Raw genomic sequence first — 26,122 nt, 5'->3', positions numbered from 1 at the left:
CGCAGAGGCTGAAACGGACGGTTGAAGATAACATAACTGCTCTTTCCTTCGTCTGACAACCCAGCAAGATGCCCAACTGCCCCAAGTGTGAAAAGCCCGTGTACTTTGGTGAGATGTGAACGCGTATTGTGTCTCAAAGTAGTTTTTTGTGAGATTTGTGGTAATTTTCGTCGGGTTTTAAGGAGGCGCTGTAACACCTTTTGCTCAGTGATTTATTTTGTCTATTTCATCTTGCTAGTCACTTTTGTGTTGTTTATATCTCCAGTGGTCTCTTTTGTGCCCTTTATATCTCTTAAATGGTGTCTTGTGTCTTTTACATCTGTTTAGTTGTCTCTTTTATGCCCTTTATATCTTTAATGGTATCTTGTCTCCTTTATATCTTTAATGGTCTCTATTGCGCCTTTTATGTATCTTTAATGGTATCTTGTGCCGTTTATATTTCTTTAATGGTCTCTTTTGTGCCCTTTAAATCTCTTCAGTGGTCTCTTTTGTGCCCTTTAAATCTCTTCAGTGGTCTCTTTTGTGCCCTTTAAATCTCTTCAGTGGTCTCTGTGTGCCCTTTATATATCTTCAGTGGTTTCTTGTGCTTGTTATACTTCTTTAATATACACATAGCCAAGTTAACATAATTACATACAAGTGTAAATTAACGTGCAGTAAGATTATTTGAACTCGTAGGTAAGAGTGCTTCCTTGGGGGCCTGCTTAGCTGTCAAGAATACAGCTTTAGGATCCTCTCTGGTACCTCATCCATATTAATACTCGTGTGTGTGTGTGTGTGTGTGTGTGTGTGTGTGTGTGTGTGTGTGTGTGTGTGTGTGTGTGTGTGTGTGTTTAATGTTACTGATATACTTTTGCGTACTATTAATATCTTTACATTTTGACGCAGGACGTTAAACTATACAATGGAGTGAGCATTTACGTGTCATAAGTTACAGCGATTAATCTGTAAGGTAAATGTGCGATGATGCCTTGTAGGTTGTGAACAGGGCCCTTTGATTTTGTGTATGTGACGTTTCTTGGCGTTTTCAGTTCTGCAGATGGCGTACGTGGTAAAGGTGACATCGAAGCAGTTACTTATCAGGTGTGAAGTGACTACTGATAACGACTGACACGCCTTTCACGCTAAATGTACCCGTGGGTGATCAAAGTGAGGAACATTTTGAACTTCACTCCGATAAGGCCTTTTTTTTTTCTTTTTTCTTTTTTTCCATCAGTGTTACCTTTAGATTATTTTGTTCAGTTTAGAGGAAACACTTCGGACTGGAGGGCCTGGGTATAGCCTTCCTTTACTCTTTCAACACAAGTGGCATTGCTAATATAATCGTCTGGTAGTAAACAGAATAAAATGGGGGAAAAGTCATCGGGTTCTAGAGGTTAATCCTGAGGGTCTCTCCTTGGGTAAATAAAATCATCTGTTGTTAGAATGAAAAAACAAATCCTCAGGCTGAAGGGTTAAGTCCCTACGATAAGCCGTGCACTGTTTATTATATCCTGCTCACTTTAACTAAGCGTAAAATTAACATCTCTCCATATTCCAATGCCGAACTACAACAAGAGATTAACACAAGAAAACGATGCTGGTCATGAAAAAGTGCTAGAGAAAGGTTTCAGAGCCGTAGTACTGTCTTATTCTGCCACTAAGATACGGGATATCAGGCTGCAAACGAACGAAAACCTCCATCATGTTAAGGTGAATGAACTCTTGTTATTATATTTTCACTAACTCAAACATGGTTAATCATTAGAGAAACCCCCCATACAGTTTAGGTTATTATGGTTCCTTTACACTAAACTGTTCTAAATTTTCGTTGCTCTGCATCTTATTTCGCTTACCTCCGAGGCAGAAAAAGACTTGCCAAAGCACCTCTTCGTGACTAGTAATAAATTCCAGTGTTAATAATAAATTCAAGTGTTAATCATTTTTTATAACTGAGCGTTCAAGGTAGACAGGTATTAGTTTCACACCAAGTTAGAATAAAAGGGGTATAATGAACTCCAGCGCTTTCTCTGCGATAGATTTTTTTTTTTCTTTTATTCAGGTCAACTAAAATTTTTCAGTGGAGAGACGCCACAAGCATTCCAAGAGTTAAATTTGTAGTCGAGATCCTATCAGTCAACTGCCGTGGCGAATACTGGGGTCTGTACAAGGGTGTTGCTGTGTAAATTCTGGTGTATGTTACTGATGATTAGTTTGAGGTACCGTATCATTTTAACGCAGTTTTGTTGTTGTTGTTGTAAGTGTATTTGACATCGAATCATGGTTACATTAGAGATATTATGTAATGTAATATTGTCAGGTACACATGAAAACATTATACCTGTACTAGAAAAACCAAAACACATAAAAACTTAACATATTAGACTAAAATTAAGTTAAGAGACTTTATATTCAGGGGAAGTGATAGACTATTGTACTGAATTAACCTGTTCCCTGTAATGATGTCTTATGGCTTATTCTTTGCCTGATCATATCACTCAGCTAAGGAGCCGCCCGCTGGTCTGTTGACGCACTTAATTTCATTTTTGCTGCCTCTAGATAATTTCATTCGGTTTACGAGACTTTCAACAGGATGGATGCGATATGACGAGCATTATCCCGTCCACTGCCTAGGTCATTCGTAGGCGGAAAAAAATCGTTTGGTGGTGGACGGAATGAAATGAAAAAGGTGTCATCGGACTGTGGGGATTGATGAAGGCTCTAAGTCCCTCTTGGTCGAACTATCATGAGCTGAATTAAATAACGTGGAGTTAATAATGTGGAGTTAGCAAGGATAAAATTAAAAGGCGTCCAAAGGCTTTGTGTGTGTGTGTGTGTGTGTGTGTGTGTGTGTGTGTGTGTGTGTGTGTGTGTGTGTGTGTGTGTGTGTGTGTGTGTGTGTGTGTGTGTGTGTGTGTGTGTGTGTGTGTGTGTGTGTGTGTGTGTGTGTGTGTGTGTGTGTGTGTGCGTGTGTGTGTGTGTGAATGCTACAGCCTAATGGAAAAGAATGTTGTCTCATCAAAACTGTTATCTACTGTACAGGTCTGCTGCTACTACTCGTACTATAAGCTCGGTCCACGATTATGTCTTTCTATAGTACGGAATATTCTTACTATCTCTAGACGATTATATTAAGATTTGGAGAGAATTTTCGCCCTGGAGGGATTAAATAACATCGTCTGGAGGCAACAACAACAAGACATATTACTAAAGGCGTCAGAAAATGGTTAAGCGCCAATTGTAAACAGCAAGAGATTTCATTCCAGTAAACCGCTGCTGTCAATGATAAAACAGCAGCTAGCGATAATGTCAGGAGCCATTGCGTTATCTTTTATCAGCCCTCATCGGGATAATTTATCGTCTCTGTCCTAACTCTAACTTCCATTATTTTCAAATGAAGTGGTGATCCGGATACACAGCAGAGTATGTGAGTGAGGCTGAAGGTGGAAGAAGTGGTAGTCAAGAAGGTGGATGAGTCTGGTAAACGAATGTGTGAGACTGATTTTGTAGGTGGAAGAGGCGTAGCAGGCCAGAAAGAAGGTGAATGAATATGATACATTAATGTGTGAGCATGTGATGAATGGACGATGAACAGAACAGCATATGACAGGGACTTAGCTCTCTCTCTTTCATTTTTTTTTTTTTTACTTGTCGACGGGTTATTTCTGAATTGTTTATGTAAGGCGCATGAAAAATGAAAAATACATATAAAAATGTGCAGACGGTTAGGCTTGTGAAATGGAGTCTGGATTCCAGGGGCATGAATGGTGTCTAAATGATTGTGTTGCCCATTTTACTGGACGTGCTGCTAACAGTATTCGATCTTGTGTACATTCTAATTTCTTGTTTCTGGATTTTACTTCGACTCCTTCTTTAGGTGGGAACGATGATGATGATGATGATGATGATGATGATGATGATGAAGGGACAAGATCCAAAAATAACAACAGCATTCGTACAGGCAAACACAAAAGCAATGGACTTTGTAATCAGAGACCCGGGCCGTAGGAGGCTCCCTGGCATCTATTCCATACCTTAGTACTTCCCTTTATGTTAGTTTTCCTATCTATCGACACAGTTTGCCTATTTAATACACAAGACCTGAAGAGAGTTTAAATGTATCATACAGAGGAATTATATGATGAGGAAGAAGTGCAAGGAAGCCTCTAAACGTACTCAATTCAAGGACACGAAGTACACTCTGCTTGTTTTAACTAGGCGTAAAACTGCCATGTCTCCATCTTGATTGCTACCAGTCACGAAAAGTTATTTTGGAAAGAATGTAGAGCCGTAGCTTTGTTATAGTCTACCACTGAAGTACGGTAAATGGATTGCAATGAGACGAAAACCGCCATGTTAAAGTGAATGAATTAATAGTTTTTTTCTTGCTGCTGCCAGACAATTTTATTTAGGTTAGAACATTTCAATAGCCGAAGAAATTAACGAAGGTCATATCTTACCCCTCTAGGTCGAGAGCTCCCTCTTTCCTAGGCTGAATAAAATCGTCTGGAGGAAGCACAGGTAGCACACAGAAAAAGTACGTCTCGGGCTGATGATAATACGTCCGGAGAGCTCTGTCCTGATCAGTATTCTTTTACTCATTTAGTATTCTGAAGTAGTGGTGCCAGTTTCCAGCCATTTTGACTACTGGTTATGGGTTTGGCAAGATTAGTGTAGATAGATCTCGTAGGCTACAGATGAGGTGGTGTAAAGGAACTACTGACCACAACTCTACACACGCATACTCTCCCTTCGGCCTAACCTACAACAACCGATCCAATTCTGAAATGATGTAAAAGAAGTACTGATCATAGCTACAGGTGGATTAATTTAGCTGTCATCTTTTTTTCATACTTTCGAGGTGATGTACAGTAAATAGCTATCGACCGTAAATGAACTTATGAATAATCCACCTGTGATCTTTCTTGCCTACTGATCCTGTTTTGAATTCATGTAAAGGAACTAATGACGGGAACTGTATATAAGGGAAGGAATGGAAGTATTAGTACACAAAGCAGTTTCGATCCGTCTTGCACCGTCTACATGTGGATGATCTACCTGTGGTCTCTCATACTTGCTGATCTGGGTTTGAGGCAGTGTAAAGGAACTAATTATCATAACTAATATAGCTGGGAATGGAAGAATTATGCAACACTTTCGGCCTGACTTTTACTCTTTACCTAGGAATTGTCTGATCTTTCTTACCTGGTGATCGGCGTTTTTTAGACGATGTAAAGGAATTACTGACGGAATTGTAAAGAGACACAAGCATTTTCCCCAAGTTTGACGAATACTTGACGGAAAAATCGAACCATCTGAAACACGCACTAGTAGGTATAGGGTTTTCAGTGTATTTCGCAAGTTGTAAATATTCATCAGACGGAAATGGGAAGATAGTTTATTCTCTTACTGTACATGTGCATATAATCTACCTTGATACTTGGCCTCACAACGCACTCACACCTCCTCTCCTTGCGCAAGTGTTCGTAGTATCGATCCATGCCCCCCTTTCCTCACCCATCATTATCTTCTGCTTCATCTCTTCCTCCCGAGTGTGTGAGGGGGCATGTGTGTGTACCGGTATTCTGATTATGGATGTGTGTGTGTGTGTGTGTGTGTGTGTGTGTGTGTGTGTGTGTGTGTGTGTGTGTGTGTGTGTGTGTGTGTGTGTGTGTGTGTGTGTGTGTGTGTGTGTGTGTGTGTGTGTGTGTGTGTGTGTGTGTGTGTGTGTGACGTCGTGAACATACCGATAGCCAAGGATGATATGATTTGCTATCGTTACAAAGGGATGGGTAATGTGAATGATGAATTTTGTGGTGTATGCATGTGATCTGGTTTGATGTTTGTGGTTGCAGTGTGATGTGCATATGCCTCCCGATGTACAGGGTATTGTGGTGATGTGCTGTATGAATGTTCTGAAGTGTAAATACATACGGATCTTGTGAACTGTATGAAATCTTGTGAGGTATGGAAGTATCGTCAGGTCTAGATGTGACTGGATATAATGTATGAACGTGTATGATGTATTTAGTTGTTTTATGTGGATGTTGTGGTGTCGTGTGCTATGTTAGTGTGATGTGTAGGGATGGGTGTATAGTTATAGATGTAATGTGTGGATGTGAGTGTTGTGGTTTTGTGAATGCGTACGCGTGTGCTGTGCAGGTAGGTGGGGTGAGTTTGGTGTACGGTACGTTGTGGAGATATGTATGCAGGTCATCGTGTGTGTGTGTGTGTGTGTGTGTGTGTGTGTGTGTGTGTGTGTGTGTGTGTGTGTGTGTGTGTGTGACAGAGAGAGAGAGAGAGAGGCAGGCGTGTCCTTGGAGGTTGATGATATACTCGTAGTTTAGGTGTGATGCTGAGGTATGCTTATTTTTAATGTCGGAGAAGTAAGTGTGGTATTGGAGATGTGATGGTGGCACAGGTGTGTGGGTGTGCAGGTGTTGCTGGATGTACATGAGCCGGGGGTGGGGGGGAAGGTCGGATGCGCGGCAGCTGTGCTGCGTTCCTTCACGTTGCTAAACACTCCTTCAAGATAAACCATTTTTGTTTGTGGTCACTTTAATTGTACTTAACACTTTCACTACAGTGACCTAGTTCATGCGAGGTATAAAATTTTTGCTCTCTCCAGACGATTTTATTCAGCGTAAGGAAATTCCGTAGCAAAGTCTCCTACGCGAATAAAGTCGTCTGGGATTTACATGAATGAAACTAAAATTACGTCGTCGGGCTGAAGAGATGAACCATATGTATTAATCAACCACGTACGTACGATGACGTCTTTTACATTCACTTCTTATTACCTCCAGACGTCTTTACCTAGCTGAGGAGAATGTATGAAGCCGAAGGTGTTAGATGTAGCCTTCATTAACCTGTTTAGTATGAGAAGCGTTCCCTCGCAACAAAAAAAAATAAAAAAATAGACAACGACATGAGTACAGTAAAAAGGAGGCTGGATGAACAAAGACAAACAGTAAAAATAAGAGTGAGGATGAACAAATGCATAAACACAAGGAAAAGAGGACTAGAAGAACAGACATAAACACCATGGATAAAAACGGGCAGGATGAGCAAAAAAAAACATTAACAGTGTAAGAAGAGGCAGGATGAACAAAGACACGAACAAAACAAAAAGGCAGGATAAAGACACATGATAAAATGAGGCAGAATAAACAAAGACATGAACATAGTGAAATGAGTGTATATAATTTAAGGATGTGTAATGTTTAAGTAATCTAAACGTAATGAAATGAAAATGTTTAGGTAGATGTGTACCCGAGATGGTTACAATAAAATGAGTGTGTTTCGAAGGACCTGTAACTGAGAGAGAAAAATTGTTCAGTGCCGAGATGCAAAACAAGCTAGATGCAGAGTATGGGCAAGATCTTCCTGAGCATCGTGCAGTCGATAGGCACAAAACTAACCCTTTTTCACGGAGATTAGGCCTATGACATAAAACCGAAGTAATAATATTTACTCTTACTAACAAATACTCTTGGTTAAATTCGGTCATTTCTTCTTGGGGTTAGTTTGACCAGCCTTAAAGATTTTACTGAGGGTCTGCTTAGTTTTTCGTAATCATTAGGACAGACAAGACAGAAACACATAACAGGCAGAAGAGAAAACCTAACCTCCACCCACCATCAATTGTGGAAGTCATCGTGATAATTAGTGTTATCGTGTAAAAAAACATCCATGCAATAAAATAAAAAAAAACTAACATTTGTTCTACAGAAATCCACCAAATAAACAAACATCATCTTTCTCAAAACTAATTCATAAGCAAATACACATTCACAGACAATCATTATATTCTGTACAAACCACAGACTGACGCGAACATTGGCACACGCGTACACGCAATGACACACAACACCAGATACCACAAGTACACACTGACACACAACACCAGATAACACACACACACACACACAGACACACAGACACACACACACACACACACACACACACACACACACACACTATGCATCCGGGAAGCCTGAGACAGGGGGTTGATATGTACGGCACGTGTTACACCATAGCACCCTGATTCTGGTCTATGCCACATTTACACTCTAATTATTATTAACTTATTAGTATTTCCAAAGAGTTGTGCGTATAAGAATATTTTATTCCTCTTTTACTCATCACCATTATTATTATTAATATTATTATTATTATTGTTATTATTATTATTATTATTATTATTATTATCATCATCGTCTCTCGAACACTAGTAGCAGAGAAATGATGAATCGTCCTCAGCTTCTGCCAAACGATTTCAGTACACGACAGACCCCTCGTGGTGAAAAGTTTAATATGTTTTGTACTTGTGTTATATTTTCAGGACAGACATACACTACATAAACAACATGGCAACAGGAGAAGATTTACTACACTCTTTCCACCTTTACTTGGTCCACGTGTTTGTCCCTCTGCAGCTTATTTCACGTTGCATGCAAAAAAAGACAATACTACGGCTCTACATCCTTTCCACAGCACTTCTTCGCGACTAGCAACATATTTCAGGGTTAATCTAATGTAAAAACTTAGCATTCAAGATGGAGAGATGGCAATTTTCGGTTAAGTTAAAGTGAAAAGAGTACAGTCATAATGCAGAAATAAACCGGATGAGAAAGAGATGCTAGGGAGACGCCTAAGCCCACGAGAATGCGGACCTAGAGAGAGAGAGAGAATTTAGTAACTTTTATCTCGAAAGGAAAGGATCAGTGATATCGCCACTCTGACCTTACTGTGTCCGGTGACTTTGATTCTCTCTCTCTCTCTCTCTCTCTCTCTCTCTCTCTCTCTCTCTCTCTCTCTCTCTCATTACAATACTAGTTTTTTTTTCTCTCTCTATCTCTCTCTCACTCTTACTGTTAATATACCTTAAAACTTAAATTTTTCTTACAGCTAATGTCTCAAGTTGTTAAAGTCCAAGTATTATAACTGACATTTTCTTGAATAAACTGTCAGAAAGTACGATTAGGATGATGATGATGATGCGACAGTTATAGCCACCCTGTTGCTATGTACAGTTTGTTATGAAAGGAGAGGATGTGGTGTGTGTGTGTGTGTGTGTGTGTGTGTGTGTGTGTGTGTGTGTGTGTGTGTGTGTGTGTGTGTGTGTGTGTGTGTGTGTGTGTGTCCAGATACCCCCCTTAATTATCTTTTACCTCTTCCCGTTTTATTGCACTAGAGGTGTACAGTGAAGAACAGTATCATCATCATCATCATCATCATCATCATCATCATCATCACTGTTATTCACAAGACTGTGGGATGGCCAGAAATCTGTTTTTCCTTTCTTTTATTGACAAACCATTCCCATATTCTATCAGTTTCTTAGTGTGGCTGTCTTTACTTGCCCTTCAATACGGCTATCTGATTACTTTTTCTTGCTGCCTGGAGAGAACCTCCGTGCAAAAGGGCTAGGAAAAGTCCAGGAACCCTTTCAGTGCGATTACATATTTTTCTTTTATTCTTGCTACCTGCAGACTGGGGTGCTTAGGGAACAATTCAAAAACCCCTTTAGTTGGTTAAGGTCTTTTTAAACTTCATTCATGGTACCTCAAGATTATTTTATTGTAGTAGCAACAGGGGTAATACAGCTCTATCCACGCGGCATCTCTCACCACTGTTCATTAATTCTCGCCCCTGCTGATAAGGTGTGTGATAAGAGGACCAGATGACAAAGCCAGAGGCGGGATAAGGAGTGTGATAAGATGGATAGATGGTAAAGTTAAGGAAGGGATTTCCAAATGGATTATCTCACTGGGGCAGAGAACCATTTTCACCGCCAATTTTATCGTGTTCTTTGGTATCTCGTTTAGTCGGTTTACTATGGTGTCATTCTTTCAGCCACCAGAGGATGTTACTAAGCTTGTGTATATCTCTCGTCATGACAGGGTTAATAACGTTGCAATCACGGCCCAGTAAAGACTTGTTTTGCCTGGTCGTGGCTCCGATCTACCTGGCATCTTCCGCCATTCTTTTCATTTATTCTTGCTGCCAACAGACGATTTTATTCAGGTTCTCGAAGTGATTTAGTTTATAATTCGATCTATCTAAGCGTCATCTCCTCATATTATTTTTACTCCAGCTACCAGAAGACGATTTTATTCATTTTCTCTTACAGTGACATTATTTAATATGGTTCTAACTACGTGGTGTCTCCCAACATTATGTTTATTTTTTGCACCCCAGCCGATAAGGCCAGATAATGAGTGTGGTAAGAAGGAAAGACGTCTTCATTCATTCTTGCTGCCACTTTGGATATAAGCCTACTTCTCGTCATGGCAGGGTTAATATTCTCTTAGAATCTCTCAATCAGTCATTTAATTTCAGTGCTGCTTCCTGTGGACGTTTATATTCGGTTTAATTCTCGGAGTGAAAGAGTTAAATATCTATGTACCCGGCATCTCCCATCATCTTTTTAATCCTATTCTTGCTACTGAGAGACAATTTTACTCATCTTCTCTTAATGACAGGGTAATAACCGATCTTGCCAACGCTGATAGGGCCAGATAAGGTGTGTGATAAGAGGGTATATGAAACGGCAAGATTAATAACTGGATTATCCCAAATGCGTCCAAGCCGCATCAGCCGCTACTTTACTCGTGTTCTTTTGTTTACAGCCATTTAGAAGTTTAGCCACTTCATCACGATGTCTACTACCAGTCTTGTTACCACCGAACTGTTTTATCTACCTTGGTTTATATTTGGCATTGGCGTCGATAAATAATTAAAATTTAGGTTATTTACCCACTTAAGGCCATATTGTAGGTGATGTAAGAGGCTTTGTATCTCCATCTTGGCGATTTATCGTGCATATTACCTTCACTTTCTCATGGAAGCAAATTTATTTCGTTTTAATATCGGTATTGTTTGCATCATTAACATACAAGTGGATATGGAGGTGTAATAATGCAAAATAAATCGCTATGGAAGAGGTGTCACGAAATCTCCCAAAACACCTAGAATACGACCCTCAGCGTATATGGACCAGTACCGTTTGTCTGCTAGGGTACGTATCGGAATGAATTGAAAATATAAAAGAATTCCTCACATATTCTAGTATCATGGACCGCATACCCGTGGTCAGATGTAATGGCTGTTTTGAAACACTGGACGAATGGTTTTGACACGGCCTGCCACTAGTGCTGTGTTGCCCGCTGATAACAAGTCACGTAGGGTTTGATATCGGCTGAGTCAGGGCCACTTATCGTTTCTATATATAGTGTATGAGATCAGTGTTTAACCATCTATGATTTAATACACACACACACACACACACACACACACACACACACACACACGTAGTCGTCAAAAACTACAAATGATGTGAATGCCATCGATGTAAGAAGCCAACCAAGGATAATCCAACCAAACCTCAAAGGAGTGAATGTTAATAATCTCCCCTCCCCTCCATCCTCCCCCCTTCCCAGAACTGACTGCCACTCCCATCTTTCTACCTTTCTCTTGTGTACCCAGCCCTTCCCTCTCCTCCTCCACAAATATTATGTCATTACTCCTCCTCCTCCTCCTCCTCCTCCTGCTTCTAATCCTCCTTCTCCTACCCAAATCAGGTCATTCCTCCATTTCTTCCTCCATAATGCGTCTTTACTTCCTCTAATATGTCTCCTTCACTACTGCTCCTCAGATTATCTTTTCTTCCACTATTTTTCTCCTCTTACTCCTCCCGCCTTCCTTCCATTCCAGTCTCTCACCTCTCCACCCATCCACATCTTTCTTCTTCTATTTTTTTTACCTCCATTCTTTCCTTCACTACCAATCCCTTACCTATTCACAGGGAGCAGCTTGTGTAATGGTTAGAGCGCGAGTTTGATTCCTGCGCCGACAAGACTCTTAGGCAAAGGTTGTTTCCCCATGTCCCTGTTTGTTTCCCCATGCCCTGTTCACTCAGCGGTAGCCTCTACACTGCGATGGCAGCTTATCATTTTATTCTTACCTTCACCAGACTGTCTTAGACTTCTAGTACTGAAGGAGTTAAAGAGGGCTATATGTGACCCTCTCTCTAACATCATCGCTCCTAAGCTGAATGAAGTTATATGTGGAAAGCTAAAACAAAACGTAATAAAAAATCTAATCCTACTGAAGGGGTTAACAGTCATTACACTTGTTTATTTTATTTAGGCTAACACCAGAAGATGTCGTTTAGCTGAGAAAAATCCTATCATAGTAGTGTAGTTAACGGCTTCAACACCTTTCTCGAGTAACCCTTTCTCTGCTGTCGATACTTTCATGAATTTTAAGACAACACCAGACGACTTTATTCGGCAGAGAGAAATCGTAGCGGTCAAAGGTTTATACCGTATTAGGACCTTGCTACGAGCCTGAATGTAATATAATAATATAAGAGTTTTCACTTGCTTCTACACCCTTTTTGTAGCCTACTGATCCTTCACCTCTCTCTCTCTCTCTTGGAGGGTGGTTGGTAGAAGAAGTTTGATTTAACAAAAAGGAAAAATGATAGAAGAAGAAGTTTGATTTAACAAAAAGGAAAAACAATAGGTGGACTACAACACAGTGATGGTGGACAGTTGTGTTGCGTTGTTTTGTCTTTATTTTTACTTCATCCTCCTATTTTTTAATCTCTACTCCTTTATACCTCCCCCTCATCTTCTTCCCTAACCGATTCCCCTCACTCATTTCCTTCTTCGCTCCCCATGTGTGCATTCTCCACTCCTTTATATCTCACCCTCTTCCTATTCCATTCCCTCTCCCTCTGCCCACCCTCTCTCCTTCCACATTCCCCCCCTCCTATTCTCTCTTCCTTAAGTGTAAACCTCCCCGCTTCATCCTCATCCCTATCTCCCTCCCTCCCTTCCTCTGACCCCCACCCCACGACCCCCCACGAGGCTAAGGGGGCGGGGGTCAACGCACTGGCGACTTTGACAAGGTGGCTCCCACTAAACATTACTGGCAGGTAAGCAGGTCAGTAAGTAAGCAGGCAAGCAGGCACACAGGCAGGCAAGTAGAGAAGCAAGCAGGCAGGCAGGTAAATGCTCAGTGGAAATATGAACAGGAAGGCGGGGAAACAAGCGTGCAACCAAGCAAAGAAATATTAATCAGAGTGTGGTGGAGCAAGTGGCAGGCAGCCATGCATTAGTACATCCAGGCAAGCAGGATCGCTGATAAGAGGTTGAAGCAGCAAGGAAACCAGGCAGGGATGTAGGTCGAAGGGCAGATTAGCGAGAACGAGTGGGCAGAGAGCAACAAGTTCAGGTACAGGTACAGGAAAGTGATTGTGCAAACAACTGGATGCAACACCAAGCAGTGTGGGCAGGTGCTCCGGGTAACGGGATGGCAGCAGGCAGGGGGCCCTATTGTGCTGGCCTTAGTAGACTCCCTAACATTTCCAATCTACGCGTTTACATATTCTTAACTTACTTATGCGAACTGTCAGTCGTAAATAATCATTAATAACTTACGCGAAATAAAACTTCTCAGATTAAAGTAATATCCTCTGAGCTGCGAAATATCGTCTGGGCTTTGGTGGGATAAAAAGTCAAATAATCGTATTGAAGGGGCTATGTTTTATTTTTTAAAAAATATGCATACTACTGAGGGAGAAAGTGCCAAGGACACTTCAAACCCTAGAAAAATACGGCTGTCATGTAAAGAGCTGAGTAAAAAAGTGGGCAGGTAGACACCGGACGGGAAGCCAGGTGGTGCTCCAAAGAGAAAGATGAGATAGGAGTACAGGTAGCTATGTAGATGAGTAGGCAGACAAGAGACACAGCAGGTAAAAATACAACTCAGGTGATGTACCAGACTGATAAGCAGACATTATAAGCAGGTGAAAGGGTGGATAATCAGATCAGCAGGTATAAGGCACAAAGACAGCAGGTGGTAGGATGAATAAGCTAAAAACAGGAATAGGGTAGCACACGAAACAACAGCTAAAAAGGCTACCCGGATGGTGATTCAGATGGATAGGTGGATGGGTAGGTGAACAGGTGGGCAAGCAGGATAACAGGTGGGAAATCTGTGAGCCATGCAAGGCGGGATCCAAACAGGCGAAGGTCAGACTCGGGGATATGTACACAAGGAAGAGAGAGAGAGAAAGTGTGTGTGTGTGTGTGTGTGTGTGTGTGTGTGTGTGTGTGTGTGTGTGTGTGTGTGTGTGTGTGTGTGTGTGTGTGTGTGTGTGTGTGTGTGTGTGTGTGTGTGAGAGAGAGAGAGAGAGAGAGAGAGAGAGAGAGAGAGAGAGAGAGAGAGAGAGAGAGAGAGAGAGAGAAGAAGACTGGTGTGAGGCGACAGAGATTTGGGGTTGTTAAGAGCTGTTCCCTCGACTACTAGAAGTCGATCCTACACTGAATCAAAGGAGCCTGACTGTACCAAATATAAACTCGGTGACATCGTACTGAAGAGGATAGTGGGGATCGTTGATGACCCGTTCACAACGAGAGATTTTTCCCACTTTGAATAAAAATCGCCTAACAAAAAATCGTCTAACATTGGCATGAATTTTACCGTACTCTAGGGAATAATCTTCACTGTTTTTCACTCCCTCACAGCGAGAAGTCTCTCCTAACCTGAATAAAATCGTCTGAGGATAGCAGGATTTAAGTGACAACAATACGTTCCCAGATTCAAAGACTTTAGGAACTGAGCTGAATAACGGATTTCTCGCGCCAAGTATCAAAGAACACATGGCACTAAGTCGAAGCAAAGATGTATGACTCGTAAAGGGGAAAATAATTAGAAAGGACACCTAGAAGTGGTTCTGGCGTTGAAGCGGTCTTGGCGTTGAAGTGGTCTTGATATTCAAGTGGTCTTGGCATAGAAGTGGTCTTGGCGTTGAAGTGGTATTGGAGTTGAAGTGGTCTTGGCGATGAAATGGTCTTGACTTATAAATGATCTCGGTGCAGAAGTTATCTTGGCGTCAAAGTGGTTTTGGCGATGACGCGGCTCCGCTATGAAGTGACTTGACTGGTCAGTTAGTTGAAAGGCTTGGTCCAGGAAGGGAGAAAGGGTCTACGTCTATGAGAGGTCCTTAAATTATTCATGCCATGAGACCAAAATGCCTAACCTCATAGGAGTAAAGTGAAAATAAAGCCTGGAAGAAACACGTAAATATCAAGAAGGGAGGTACGACAGATGAGAAGAGGATAATAGGAGAGAAAGACTGGAGACAAAAAGCCCCTTTTAGTCGCCATTTACGACAAGCAGGGATACTGTGGAAGTATTCTTCTTCCCCCCCCACTTCCCAAGGGGGTAGGGGATAAGGAAGAGGTACCTGGGAGCCTCCAAAGTCCACGAAAACACAGCCCCTTCCCCCTCCACTCCCCCTCATTATTAGCTAAAACTCCCCCTTCCCCTCCCTCTCCTCTCTCCCTCATTATTGGCTACAACTCCCCTCTCCTCCCACCTCAAAGGAGCTCATTTCTCACCTTCATTATTTTGTTTAGCCGTAATCAGAGCCTCGAGTACAATTAGGTGCAATTCGAGAAGATTAGAATACAGGCGGTCATCTTTGTAAGCTTCCTATTTTTTACGTTCTTTATTACTATTATATCCTACACATACACCCTCGCCATCTCTAGTTTAACTCCTGCAGTTCGGTAATGCATAGTCTATTTTAATCTTTCTACTGCCGGGCCATTTTATCTAGCTTAGGAGAAATTTCCTGGGGTGGAGAAGTAAGATGTAGCCTTCAATAAAATCTTCCGTATCATGGAGGCTCACTTAACTAAATATGAAATCGTCTGAGTGGAGGTAGCATGAATAAAATCAGGCCACAATATTGAAGGGTTTAAGAACAATGCTTTTTTCTCCTCCGTATTCATTACTAGTCCGCATGAGGTATACTACTGTACAATACTACAACTGGACCTTGCCATAGACTGAGACTGATAATTTACCCTTCCTCATGCTGGTGAAATGTTGATCAGGACGGGTGTCTGCAGTGAAAGTGATAATATAACTGGAAATGAAAGTGGAAATGTACAGGGTATGTTTGTGTGTGCCAGAGTTTGTATATGTAACGGGTATAAAGTGACAGGTTGCCAACATGTGCTGACTTATGAGAGGATACAGTTGATCTACCAGCATCCAGTTTACAGTCCGCCATGGATTCAAACTCAGAAACAGGGCACCGCGGATCGGTAGACGAACACAGTAACCTATGGGCCACCACGACTTCAATATGGCAGCAGCAAGAAGAAGGCTTAGATGAACACCTATCGACTACAAGAGGGTAATTAAGGCAGATAATCGATTTTTGTTACCTCAGTCTACCCCTAAAAAACGACCCGAATGAGTTGGTTTACATGCAGGTCCCCAATTGTACTGCTGGGTTAACAAACTTTGTGCAAAGGTCTGACCAGCCTCGCAGTAGGATACTTAAGTTAGAGTCAGTAATTCTTCCAGTCCCCACAAAACGACACTACCGTCAGGTGCGTGAGAGGTCGATTTTTTTTTTTTTTGGGGTGGAGGGGAGGGGAGTCTTTATTTCCTGGATTGGTTAGGTGGTCACGTGCGTGCATCTGATTGGAGGGAGATTACAATCTCCTCTCGGCCAATTACGTTTCCCTCTTCTTGGCACATTGGGAAATTGTGGTGATTTTAGCGATCTCTGGACTCATCATGAAACAGGGAATTGGGCTGAGGCTCATGGAAAGCTGCTTGTGGGAAAGTGAGATTTATATATGTCTGATACCAATTAATGGAAGTCATGTTTTGAAAGACAGCCAAAGGATTTGTTTTTACTGGGCTTGGTAGGCCCTTTTGCATCTCTTTCTTTCCAGTTTACTGCTGGTATTTCTTCATATGCAGTATTTTATTCTTTGTTATTTATGCCAGTTGCCCAAAACATTACAAACAAGTCACAATAACGTATCGTACAAGACAGAATTTAAGTACAATTTGCAGAATAAATTTTAAGGAAGGGAAGCTAAGAAGGCCATGAGAATATATCTCTGTTGAAATAAACTGTCTTCAGAAAATTACTTGCAGAGGATATACAGGGTGTTCCAGGAAATGCGCGAGAAACTTCATATTCTTTCTGGGCTATAATTTTGAGTAAAAAATCTATATCAACATGTGTCCAGTTCTCAACCACTATGGAGCTACAATTACTGATAATCTTATGGGTGAATTATGAGAGAGACCATTTTCACCCATATGGTCTGTAAATGTAGCACCGTACGACTGGGAAAGGATCCATGTATAAGTAGAGTTAAAGTACTTGGAGAGGGAGGAGAGTGTGTGTTATGTACTTCAATGCCATGAGCTGCTCCTATAATGAATCAGTCATCTGCTGGTAACAAGAATGAAAAATAAAAGACTTCATGAATCTTCACTACCATGATGTCTTTTGTGCCATATGACTACTTCCAGACGATAATTATTTACCCGTGCGTGTGTGTGTGTGTGTGTGTGTGTGTGTGTGTGTGTGTGTGTGTGTGTGTGTGTGTGTGTGTGTGTGTGTGTGTGTGTGTGTGTGTGTGTGTGTGTGTGTGTGTGTGTGTGTGTGTGAGAGAGAGAGAGAGAGAGAGAGGGGGGGACCTGTCAGCTAAAAAGTTTAAGGGCCAATGAAAGAGAAAGTCATTACTCAGAAACTAATCCTTCTATGTAATGATACCTTAAGTGTTGGGAGATGAAGTTGAAGTAGGTCAGGTCAGGTCAGGTCAGATCATGTGAGAGAGATTGGGTCAGGGAGAAGAGAAAGCTTACAAATGGCAGGATCGTGTGTTGGTGATGAGGAGGGGGAGTGGAGGAGTGTGATATAATGACGTCACCACTACGCATTAGGCAAGGGGAGAGAGAGAGAGAGAGGGGAGGGAGGGATTTTAAGTGTGTGTGTGTGTGTGTGTGTGTGTGTGTGTGTGTGTGTGTGTGTGTGTGTGTGTGTGTGTGTGTGTGTGTGTGTGTGTGTGTGTGTGTGTGTGTGTGTGTGTGCGTTGAGGCTGCGGCCCCACCCTTACGTCACCCCTGCGTAATGTAAGCAGCCATGTTTGGAACGTCAATCAACCCTGGCAAACTGACCAAGTTTGTCAGTAAGTTGATGTTGTTGTATCGCAAATGTTGGGTTAAGCAAGAATCATACGTGTGTGTGTGTGTGTGTGTGTGTGTGTGTGTGTGTGTGTGTGTGTGTGTGTGTGTGTGTGTGTGTGTGTGTGTGTGTGTGTGTGTGTGTGTGTGTGTGTGTGTGTGTGTGTGTGTGTGTGTGTGTGTGTGTGTGTGTGTGTGTGTGTGTGTGTGTGTGTGTGTGTGTGTGTGTGTTTTCTGGCATAATCTGCTCGTAAACCTGTTGATCTATGATATCATTCTTAATTTTTAATCTCTGTCCATCTGGTTGCCATTTTGTTCGTGTTTTTCTTGACTGTACCCCTTCAATGCTACGACGTCTTTTTAGTTTATTTTTGCTACCTCAAGATGATTATATTTAACATAGGAAAGACCTCTCGCACTGACCGGTTACCGAAGACTGCACCTGACCCCTCCAGTTCGAAAAATACCTAAACTTAATTAAATTCCCTACAGATTACAAGAGGGGAGGGAAAAAGTCGTCTAAGCCAAATAATTTGTTTAGTGGCTAACCCTTTGGCCACGGTACTTCTCTGTCGTTAATAAAATCGTCTGGTGTATTTAATTATTGGCTAAAACGTTCACTGAGAAAGCTTTTAAGGTTTTTGTCATGAAGGGTATCTCTGGCATCAGTTAAGATCGTTTGGCCCTGGCTGAAATAAAATGCAAAGTTCGTACGAGCATATGACAGTGAGAGGATTATGGAGCTAACAGCAAGCCAGTGCAGAGAGTGACTGTAAGAGGCTAGGTGTTTCCTGGTGTAGGTGTGGGGTGAGGGATGAGTGCGTGTAGGGTGAGGGGTGCGTGGGAGAGGGTGGGTGTTAACTGGGGGGTGGAGGGTTCAGGGTTTTGGTGCGGGTAGGGGGAGGCGAAGAAGGAGGCGAGTGCTAGTGAGAGTGGGGTGTAGGGTGTGTTGATGAGGGTAGGGAGGCAAGGAGGAGGGGGTGTTCGTTGAGGTGGAGTGTAGGAGTTGCTGGTAGGGATGGGGGACTGGAGACACAACAGGACAGCAGTGAGGTCATGCACAAATCAAGCGCTCATGCTATCCTGGCCAACCCCTGAGCTGCCATATACTAATTTGGAATTTTGTTTCTGCTGACAGATGATTTTATTCAGCTAAGAAAAACTGACCCGAGGCAAAAGGTATAATCCCCTTTCATACGACACCGGATATTTTTAACTTAACCTTACCACCACCACACGATTTTACTCGTATTGATTTTATTGCGTTATAGAGCGTATTCTAATATGTAAAGAGATTAACGAAAACTGTATCCAACCATTACAAATTATCTACCTATGGTGAATTTTAGCAAGAGTGAAAGGGGAGATACGCCACTGGACTGAAAAAAAGTTAGATCCTATCACTATTCCCACCAAATGATTTTATTCAGATTTGGAGAGACTTTTCAAACTGAAAGAATTAAATGTAGTCTTTATTAACCTTTATTACTTATGTAGGTTTGCACTAAATTAAAATAGTATCAAGAGTAAAAAGTAATCGGACTGAAGGAACTAAACTATTCTAGGTGGCATGATACAGTAGGTTTCGCAGTACGTTTTTCTTAGCGATTTACTATGCCTATTAAACATTTATATTCTCTTTCACCTAATATGTGTTAGTACCTACTTAGCTGGTACCAGTAACATACGAGAAGAAAAAGTTTGTTACGCAAAATAAAATCGGTAAGGAAAGGGTGCAACAAAGTCTCCTGCTTCACCGGGAATACGTCCTTCCATCGTACTAGCGCCACTGCTTATCTACCCATCCACTACTTACCTATTCATCCACTATTTACCTACTCATCCACTGCTTACCTACTCATCCACTGCATATCTACCCATTTACTACCAAACCTATTCCTCATTACACTACTTATCCACTAACCCATTACCCTGTTCCTTCTTATCTTCCTACTGAAAATGATACAAAACTTATTCTGCTCCAGTACGCCTTATGGTGAGAATGTGTGGTTAGTCTCCCCCTTCCCTTCTATGCCGTATTTTCTGTCAAACTTCACTACGATGATGTCCTTATTTATTTCTCGTTCACCCCAGATGTTTTATTCAGCTTAGGAGAGGCTTTTCTTGTTGGAGGGGTTAGAGGTGGGTTTTCCATTAGAGGCCCTTCTTGAGTTGAACAAAATCGTCTGCTGGTAGCTCGATGAAATGAAAAGGACGCCATCGGGGTGAACGGGCTAAGTGTGGATTTCTCCCAGCATATTACTGAGCACGTTTGTGGGGGTTTCATAAGACTTGCAACATCTCCCTCCCCCCCTTCTCTCTCTCTCTCTCTCTCTCTCTCTCTCTCTCTCTCTCTCTCTCTCTCTCTCTCTCTCTCTCTCTCTAACCACTCATTTTGAAAAAAATTTAAGTCTAAAAATCTTCATCAAACCTTCAGTAATAGCTCATGTGCATCATAAAATCGCAATATAAGTTTTATTTGCACAAGATTCTATACGCTTTTTTTTAGACTCTACAGAAATATCTCACATCATAATGCCACATAACATCTCTTGTCAGATTCGGATTTTTTTTTCTTTTTTTTAATGAGTTACCTTTCTGTTTTTTCGTCAGTATATCGTTCCCTCTTTCCTTCATTTACTTCCTTTTCCTCTTCGCCTTCTCCTCTCCTCATTCCCTCCATCTCTGTTTTCGTCTTTCTACCACTTTACCACTGCCCTCTTTTTCTTCCTGTCTCCATTTGTTAATCTTCTTTATAATTTCTCTTTTTGCGTGTTTTCTTTATCCTGTTAGACACCTCCCTCCTCTCCTACCCTTTTCCATTTCCATTTTCATTCTCACTGTCTTCCATATTATCATATCCTTCTTTTCTCCTTCTTTCTCAGCCCGTAACTAACTTTCCTTCTCTTCTTCTCTTATATCCCCTCCCCCCCCCCCTGTATTTCTTTACCTCCATCTATGTTTTCTTTCACGTTAGGGTATACTGACAAAAATGTTCCAGTCATCGTTGTCTTTGAATAGGCAAAACATCCAGCCATCGTAATCATCTTAAGCTTTGCAGGACATATTTCGGTAAAAGTTGGTCCTCTGGCTTTTTTTTTTTTTTTAATAGTCTTCTATCGAGTGGCTTTTGCCGAAGAGAAGCGTGTTCGTGAAGGATTCTTGTAGTTATTCTATTCATTACCATTTCATTTTAACTGCAACACAGGGAGATTCAACCATACCTCTATACTGATTTTTCTCCTTTAAATGAATTTCGTTTTTTCGATCCTTGAACTGAATTTCATCCCGACCCACACCTTCATTCATTCATTACTGTATCTTCATCAACATTACCATTATTGGTATAATTATGTTCTCAGCCCTAATTCCCACCTTGGAGATGGGATGGAGTCGGATTCACAAACAAATGAAAACACAAAATATATGAAATCCTTTCAAATTATCGACTCTCTTCCTCTCCCACTGCTCTCCACATCTCTCGTCTTTTCTCCCACGCCCTACTTAACGTCCAACACTCCTCAGTGAGCCCACGTAAGACCTACCTGAGCAAAGATGAAAAGGCCTTCGAAATGCCAGGCCCTCTTAACTTCTCCATTCTCCCAGCCACCTCTTCTCTCCCTGTCCCTGTCGAATCACAACACTGCAAAGAAACAAAGAAAGCACAAATACAGAAAATCCTCTGAGGTTCTTACAGTACCTTTCACGTTCTCTAGTCCCTCACCCACCCTTCTGGCCTCTCTAACATCGCTTAATACTTCTGCAGCTGTGTGAAAGACCTCGCACGAAAAAGACAGGTACCAGAAGGAACAGTGAAAGAAAAACGCACAGCTGTAGAGTCATTTGAAATTAATTACCTCTGCTCTTCCCTAGTCCTCTAACCATTGCCCTTCTTGTATCCCTGTCCCTATCAAGCTTTTAAGACTCCTCAATCCCTCCACAGCCGAGCGTAAGACCTCGCTGGGCAAGGACTGGCACGCGGGCTGTCTGCGGTGTGAGAAGTGCAACAAGACCCTGACCCCCGGGAGCCACGCCGAGCACTCCGGCAAGCCCTACTGCACCACACCATGCTACGGCGCCCTCTTCGGTCCCGGAGGTTAGCAACGGGGATTTGGTATAACCCCTTCTGTTAGAGGATCCTTATTCTTATTTATACTCTCTTATAGGCCTTGGACTACGTTTTAACCTCTTGAGTCAAAGTACGTTTTATTATCATTACAGTTTTATGATGATGATGATGATGATGATGATTATTATTATACCACCAGACGACTTTATGCAGCTCAGGGGAGACCTGTCGTACTGAAGGGGTTAACGAAGGCTATATCTAACCCTTCCACCTCAAAAAGGTCTCTTACAATGGATTAAACCATCTAGAGATTGCAAAAATTAAATGAAAAAGAAAAAAAGGCCATTAGAGTGAGACAATCCCCAACCCTTTCATCCAGAAGACTTTTTTTTATTACTTACTATCCTCGGTCGACCTTACTCAGCACAGGGAAGACCTATGTCGTGAAGGCATTAATGTAAACACTAACCCCCAAATAAAAAAACCTGCCCTAATCTGAAAGAGTCGCCTGGAGGTAGCAAAAATTAAACATAATTCAAATGAAGGGATCAGTGCTGAGGCCAGTGTCAAAGGAACACATTAGTTTAGCCTTCATATGTGTTAGTACCGGTGAAAGTGATGCGTCTGACACTGGAACCATAACATTAGTGTATTTCTTTCAGCGTGGAATTAGACTATCGAAAAATCTATCTCAGCTGAGGAGGTTACTCTGAGGGAATCTGTTAGGGTCAGGATCAAGAAAATACTACACAGTGGTTTAGGTTGCATGTGTGATTGTGTGACGCAGAAGACTGTAATCCTGTACTCTGTGGATATAGCGCTAGTGTGATTTTCTTTCCAGTGTCATGATAGGCGGATTGCACGTCTCTTATCTGTGGGAAGTCAGCCGATGGTATCTGTGAGTATAGTAAGAAGTGGACAAATTAGGTGGAAGAGGCACCTAGGGGCGATCCTGTGTGTGTGTGTGTGTGTGTGTGTGTGTGTAAGAGGCACCTAAAAATGATTCGGAGAGAGAGAGAGAGAGAGAGAGAGAGAGAGAGATTCACACGGGAAACATACGAAATTCAACAAATCGGACCATTATCATATTTTGCTGTTCCCGTCACGGTATCACCCGCCGAGCAGTAACCAAACTCGAATGGTCTGTATGGATGGTTTAAGGCGCATGTTGTGTATATCCTGACAGTTTTATAATCAGCTGAGTTAAACGTTTATTTTATGAGTGACGTAAGTACAGCATCTCAGTGGTGGAAATTAACTGTTCGATCTCTGCTTACTAGTGATGCAGGCAATTATGAAAGGGAAGCAGTGAGATAGAAGGGTGGTTATATGTTACTAAAAATTATATAGGCCACAAGAGGTACTTTGATAATCATAATAATAATAATAATAATTAAAAAAAAGGCTACAGAACACAATACGAGATATTTAAGGTCAGAAGGATAAATTCAGGAAAGAGGGCTGCAATAATTCTGGATAATAATAACGGATGGAATAATCTGTCGTCCAAAAAATGGCCAGAGTGCCAAAAGTGTGCGAGTGGAAGTAGTCGACATACTATTGTCGTTATCGTTTAAGACTAGACAGAAAATGAAGAGGCATAATAAAAAACGCATGGGCTTTTGGAGGTACTAATGAATTTCAGTTTTGCCCTTCATTTTGTCGCAGTTTTATTCCTCGGCGTTTCATTGTTATGGTGTTAATTCATTAGGCACTGATAACGAACTTTAGGAGTCATCAACCCTAAAACACATGTTCGTTACTCTTTACGACTGTATACATAAAATAAATTTAATACCTCTAGGACATAACCTATGTTTGCGACATCCGAGGCTTGGATTGTCAGCGCCCTGATAATTAAATTTAAATAAGTTATGTAAAGCGAATATGCACGTAGCTTAGTGTGAAGAGTTACAGAAAAATGTTTATGTGGATAAGGCGAACTTCTCTCAGTATTACTAAAGCACTGTCAGTAAAAGGCTAGTGAAACAGGATTCCCAGCTCTCCCTATGAAAATATTCCTCTCACCTAACCACTGCTGCCCTGTTCGACTGACGCCACGATCTCCTCCCAATGCAATCATCATAATTATTATATGTTTATTATGCTAATTTTCTATATTTCTTGCAGGTTATGGCCGCGGTGGCACCCAGAGTTTCGTGTATGAAAAGTAATAAACACACCTACCCCAGCCTCGTCAACACTGGCATCATGTTACCCTCCTCTTCCATCGGCGTACCCCAGGTCACAGCAGCCTCCTAAATTATCGTAGTCATCGTAGTTACCGTAGTCTTCAGGCGAAATTGAGTGTAAACTAACCTTTCACACTGTAGTAAAATAATGTTATTAAGCCTTTAAGTACAGTGATGTCCTTTTCTCTAGTTTATTTTTACCACCACCACACGATTTTACTTAGCCTGATAAAGTTTTTTTTTTTTCCTTGTAAGGGGGTAATAAAGACCATATCAAACCCTTACAGTTCGAAATCTCCCAGAAGCTGAATAAAATCGTCTGGGGATAGCAAGAATAAGGTAATGCTGATTTCACCGTCCTGAAAGTGTTAGCCGTGTCTTATTCATTGTGCTGTGTATTGATCAGATGAGTGAATTGTTACCCGCATGCTGCTGATATTGTGTGTATTATTAAGATACGATAAATAAACAATGTAAGGCAGGTATCATTCACTGCCTACTGTCTGCAGTGAGAATTCTAATTAGTCGTGTTGTTCAGTATCGCAAACCAGAGTTCTTTATTATTATTTTGGTGTTAATGACTAAGTTATGTTGCATTTGTTTCTTGTGACCAATATCAGTCCGGAAATGACTAATACGTTGCTGTGAACTTCTTGTAACTATGCTCTGTTGTTCTACTGTCCATAGTGTACCCATCTGCTTTTTCATGGTGACTAACTCTTTGTTATTCGAACACAGTCTGTTAATTTAAAAAGGTATATACACAATATCTGAGGTACAGTTGTTTTTAGTAAGGCCAGTGCTCTAATTGGTGAAAGTTTATTGTTCATTTTTGCATGTCTGCATCATATTTACACCAAATTATTTGAATAAATCTATAAGTATTTATATTTACTTTCCAAAATGGTTTCCGTAAAATAGGATCGGTAACAGTTGCAGAATGGTGAATAAAAGGCACTTCAGCCTTATGTATGACTTGTTTTAACGTATCATGAGTGTGGGGCTCAGCATGGAGAGATACTGTCGTGAGTAAAGTTTGCCGACAATCCCCTCCCAGCATTGTGTTTTGCCAACCATACTTCCCATCCCTCCCTGAATGACAGAGAGTATCCTACCATCTCTTGCTCATTTGGTGTGCGCTTCATGTTACTTTCATATAAAAATATTTCATACAGCACTTTTCATCTCCACACCGAGTAGGGATGTGTGGGCGAACTTTTGATCGCGAGAGTAAGTCAGGGAAGTGAGTATCTGCAAAAAATTTGAACACAGCGCAGAAAACTCAAACCACGAGGAACACGCATTAGTAAATATAACGCTTTGATTTTGTTTTATAAAATTTAAATATTCTTCACATAAAGCTGGGGGATTATTTGTTTCCTTGGCTGTACAGTACCAGTATCCCTTGAACCCGAGGTCGTCTTTCTTATTTGCTATTAATACTGCGAAACTATTTCAATCCCACTTAACGTGAATGGATCACTCTTCCATTCTCCAAAGCAGAATAAAATCGTCTGGTGGCAGTAAGAACAAAGAACCAAAAAGTCATGTGTTCAAGAAGTGTACACAAGATTTAGGACAGAAAAAGGTTGAGAGGGCCAGCTTTGCCTGGTCATTGTTATATGAGGCCACAGGTAACAGACAACTACCTCTATCAGGTCAGGCAACCTACCTAGCTTGTCATGAAGCTACAAAGCTTTCCAGGTAACTTTGATGAAGCCCTGACTACCTCACTTATCTTCCCTATTTAATACCTGACCCATCATATCTGTGCTACTGGAGATCTCTTTCGTAACTGTATAATCAGGGTCAGATATTCCACTGTTTCTCTTCACACTTGGGGGATGACAGTCTCTTTCCTTCC

General features: G+C 41.4%; 1 protein-coding gene across 1 annotated transcript; it reads left to right on the top strand.

The window, feature by feature from the left end:
* On the top strand, positions 1 to 25,137 carry LOC145413861 (cysteine-rich protein 1-like). Its single transcript, XM_080283536.1, has 3 exons — positions 1 to 108; positions 21,941 to 22,093; positions 24,197 to 25,137. The coding sequence occupies exons 1-3, from the start codon at positions 69 to 71 to the stop codon at positions 24,238 to 24,240; spliced, it is 237 nt and encodes a 78-aa protein (XP_080139662.1). The 5' UTR covers positions 1 to 68; the 3' UTR covers positions 24,241 to 25,137.
* The last annotated feature ends 985 nt before the right edge of the window (positions 25,138 to 26,122 follow it).

The sequence above is a fragment of the Coenobita brevimanus genome, chromosome 97 (genome assembly GCF_032717465.1).
Source record: "Coenobita brevimanus isolate Jiangsu-jjx chromosome 97, ASM3271746v2, whole genome shotgun sequence".
NCBI lineage: Eukaryota > Metazoa > Arthropoda > Malacostraca > Decapoda > Coenobitidae > Coenobita > Coenobita brevimanus.
The sequence above is the reverse complement of the archived record's forward strand: the minus strand, read 5'-3'. Positions and strand labels throughout refer to the sequence as shown.

What these genes read in the sequence shown, in the direction of transcription:
- LOC145413861 (XM_080283536.1), top strand. Translation starts at nt 69, where the DNA reads ATGCCCAACTGCCCCAAGTGTGAAAAGCCCGTGTACTTTG. An exon ending in TGAAAAGCCCGTGTACTTTG is followed by an intron (nt 109 to 21,940) that starts GTGAGATGTGAA and finishes ATCCCTCCACAG; the next exon opens with CCGAGCGTAAGACCTCGCTG. An exon ending in CGCCCTCTTCGGTCCCGGAG is followed by an intron (nt 22,094 to 24,196) that starts GTTAGCAACGGG and finishes TATTTCTTGCAG; the next exon opens with GTTATGGCCGCGGTGGCACC.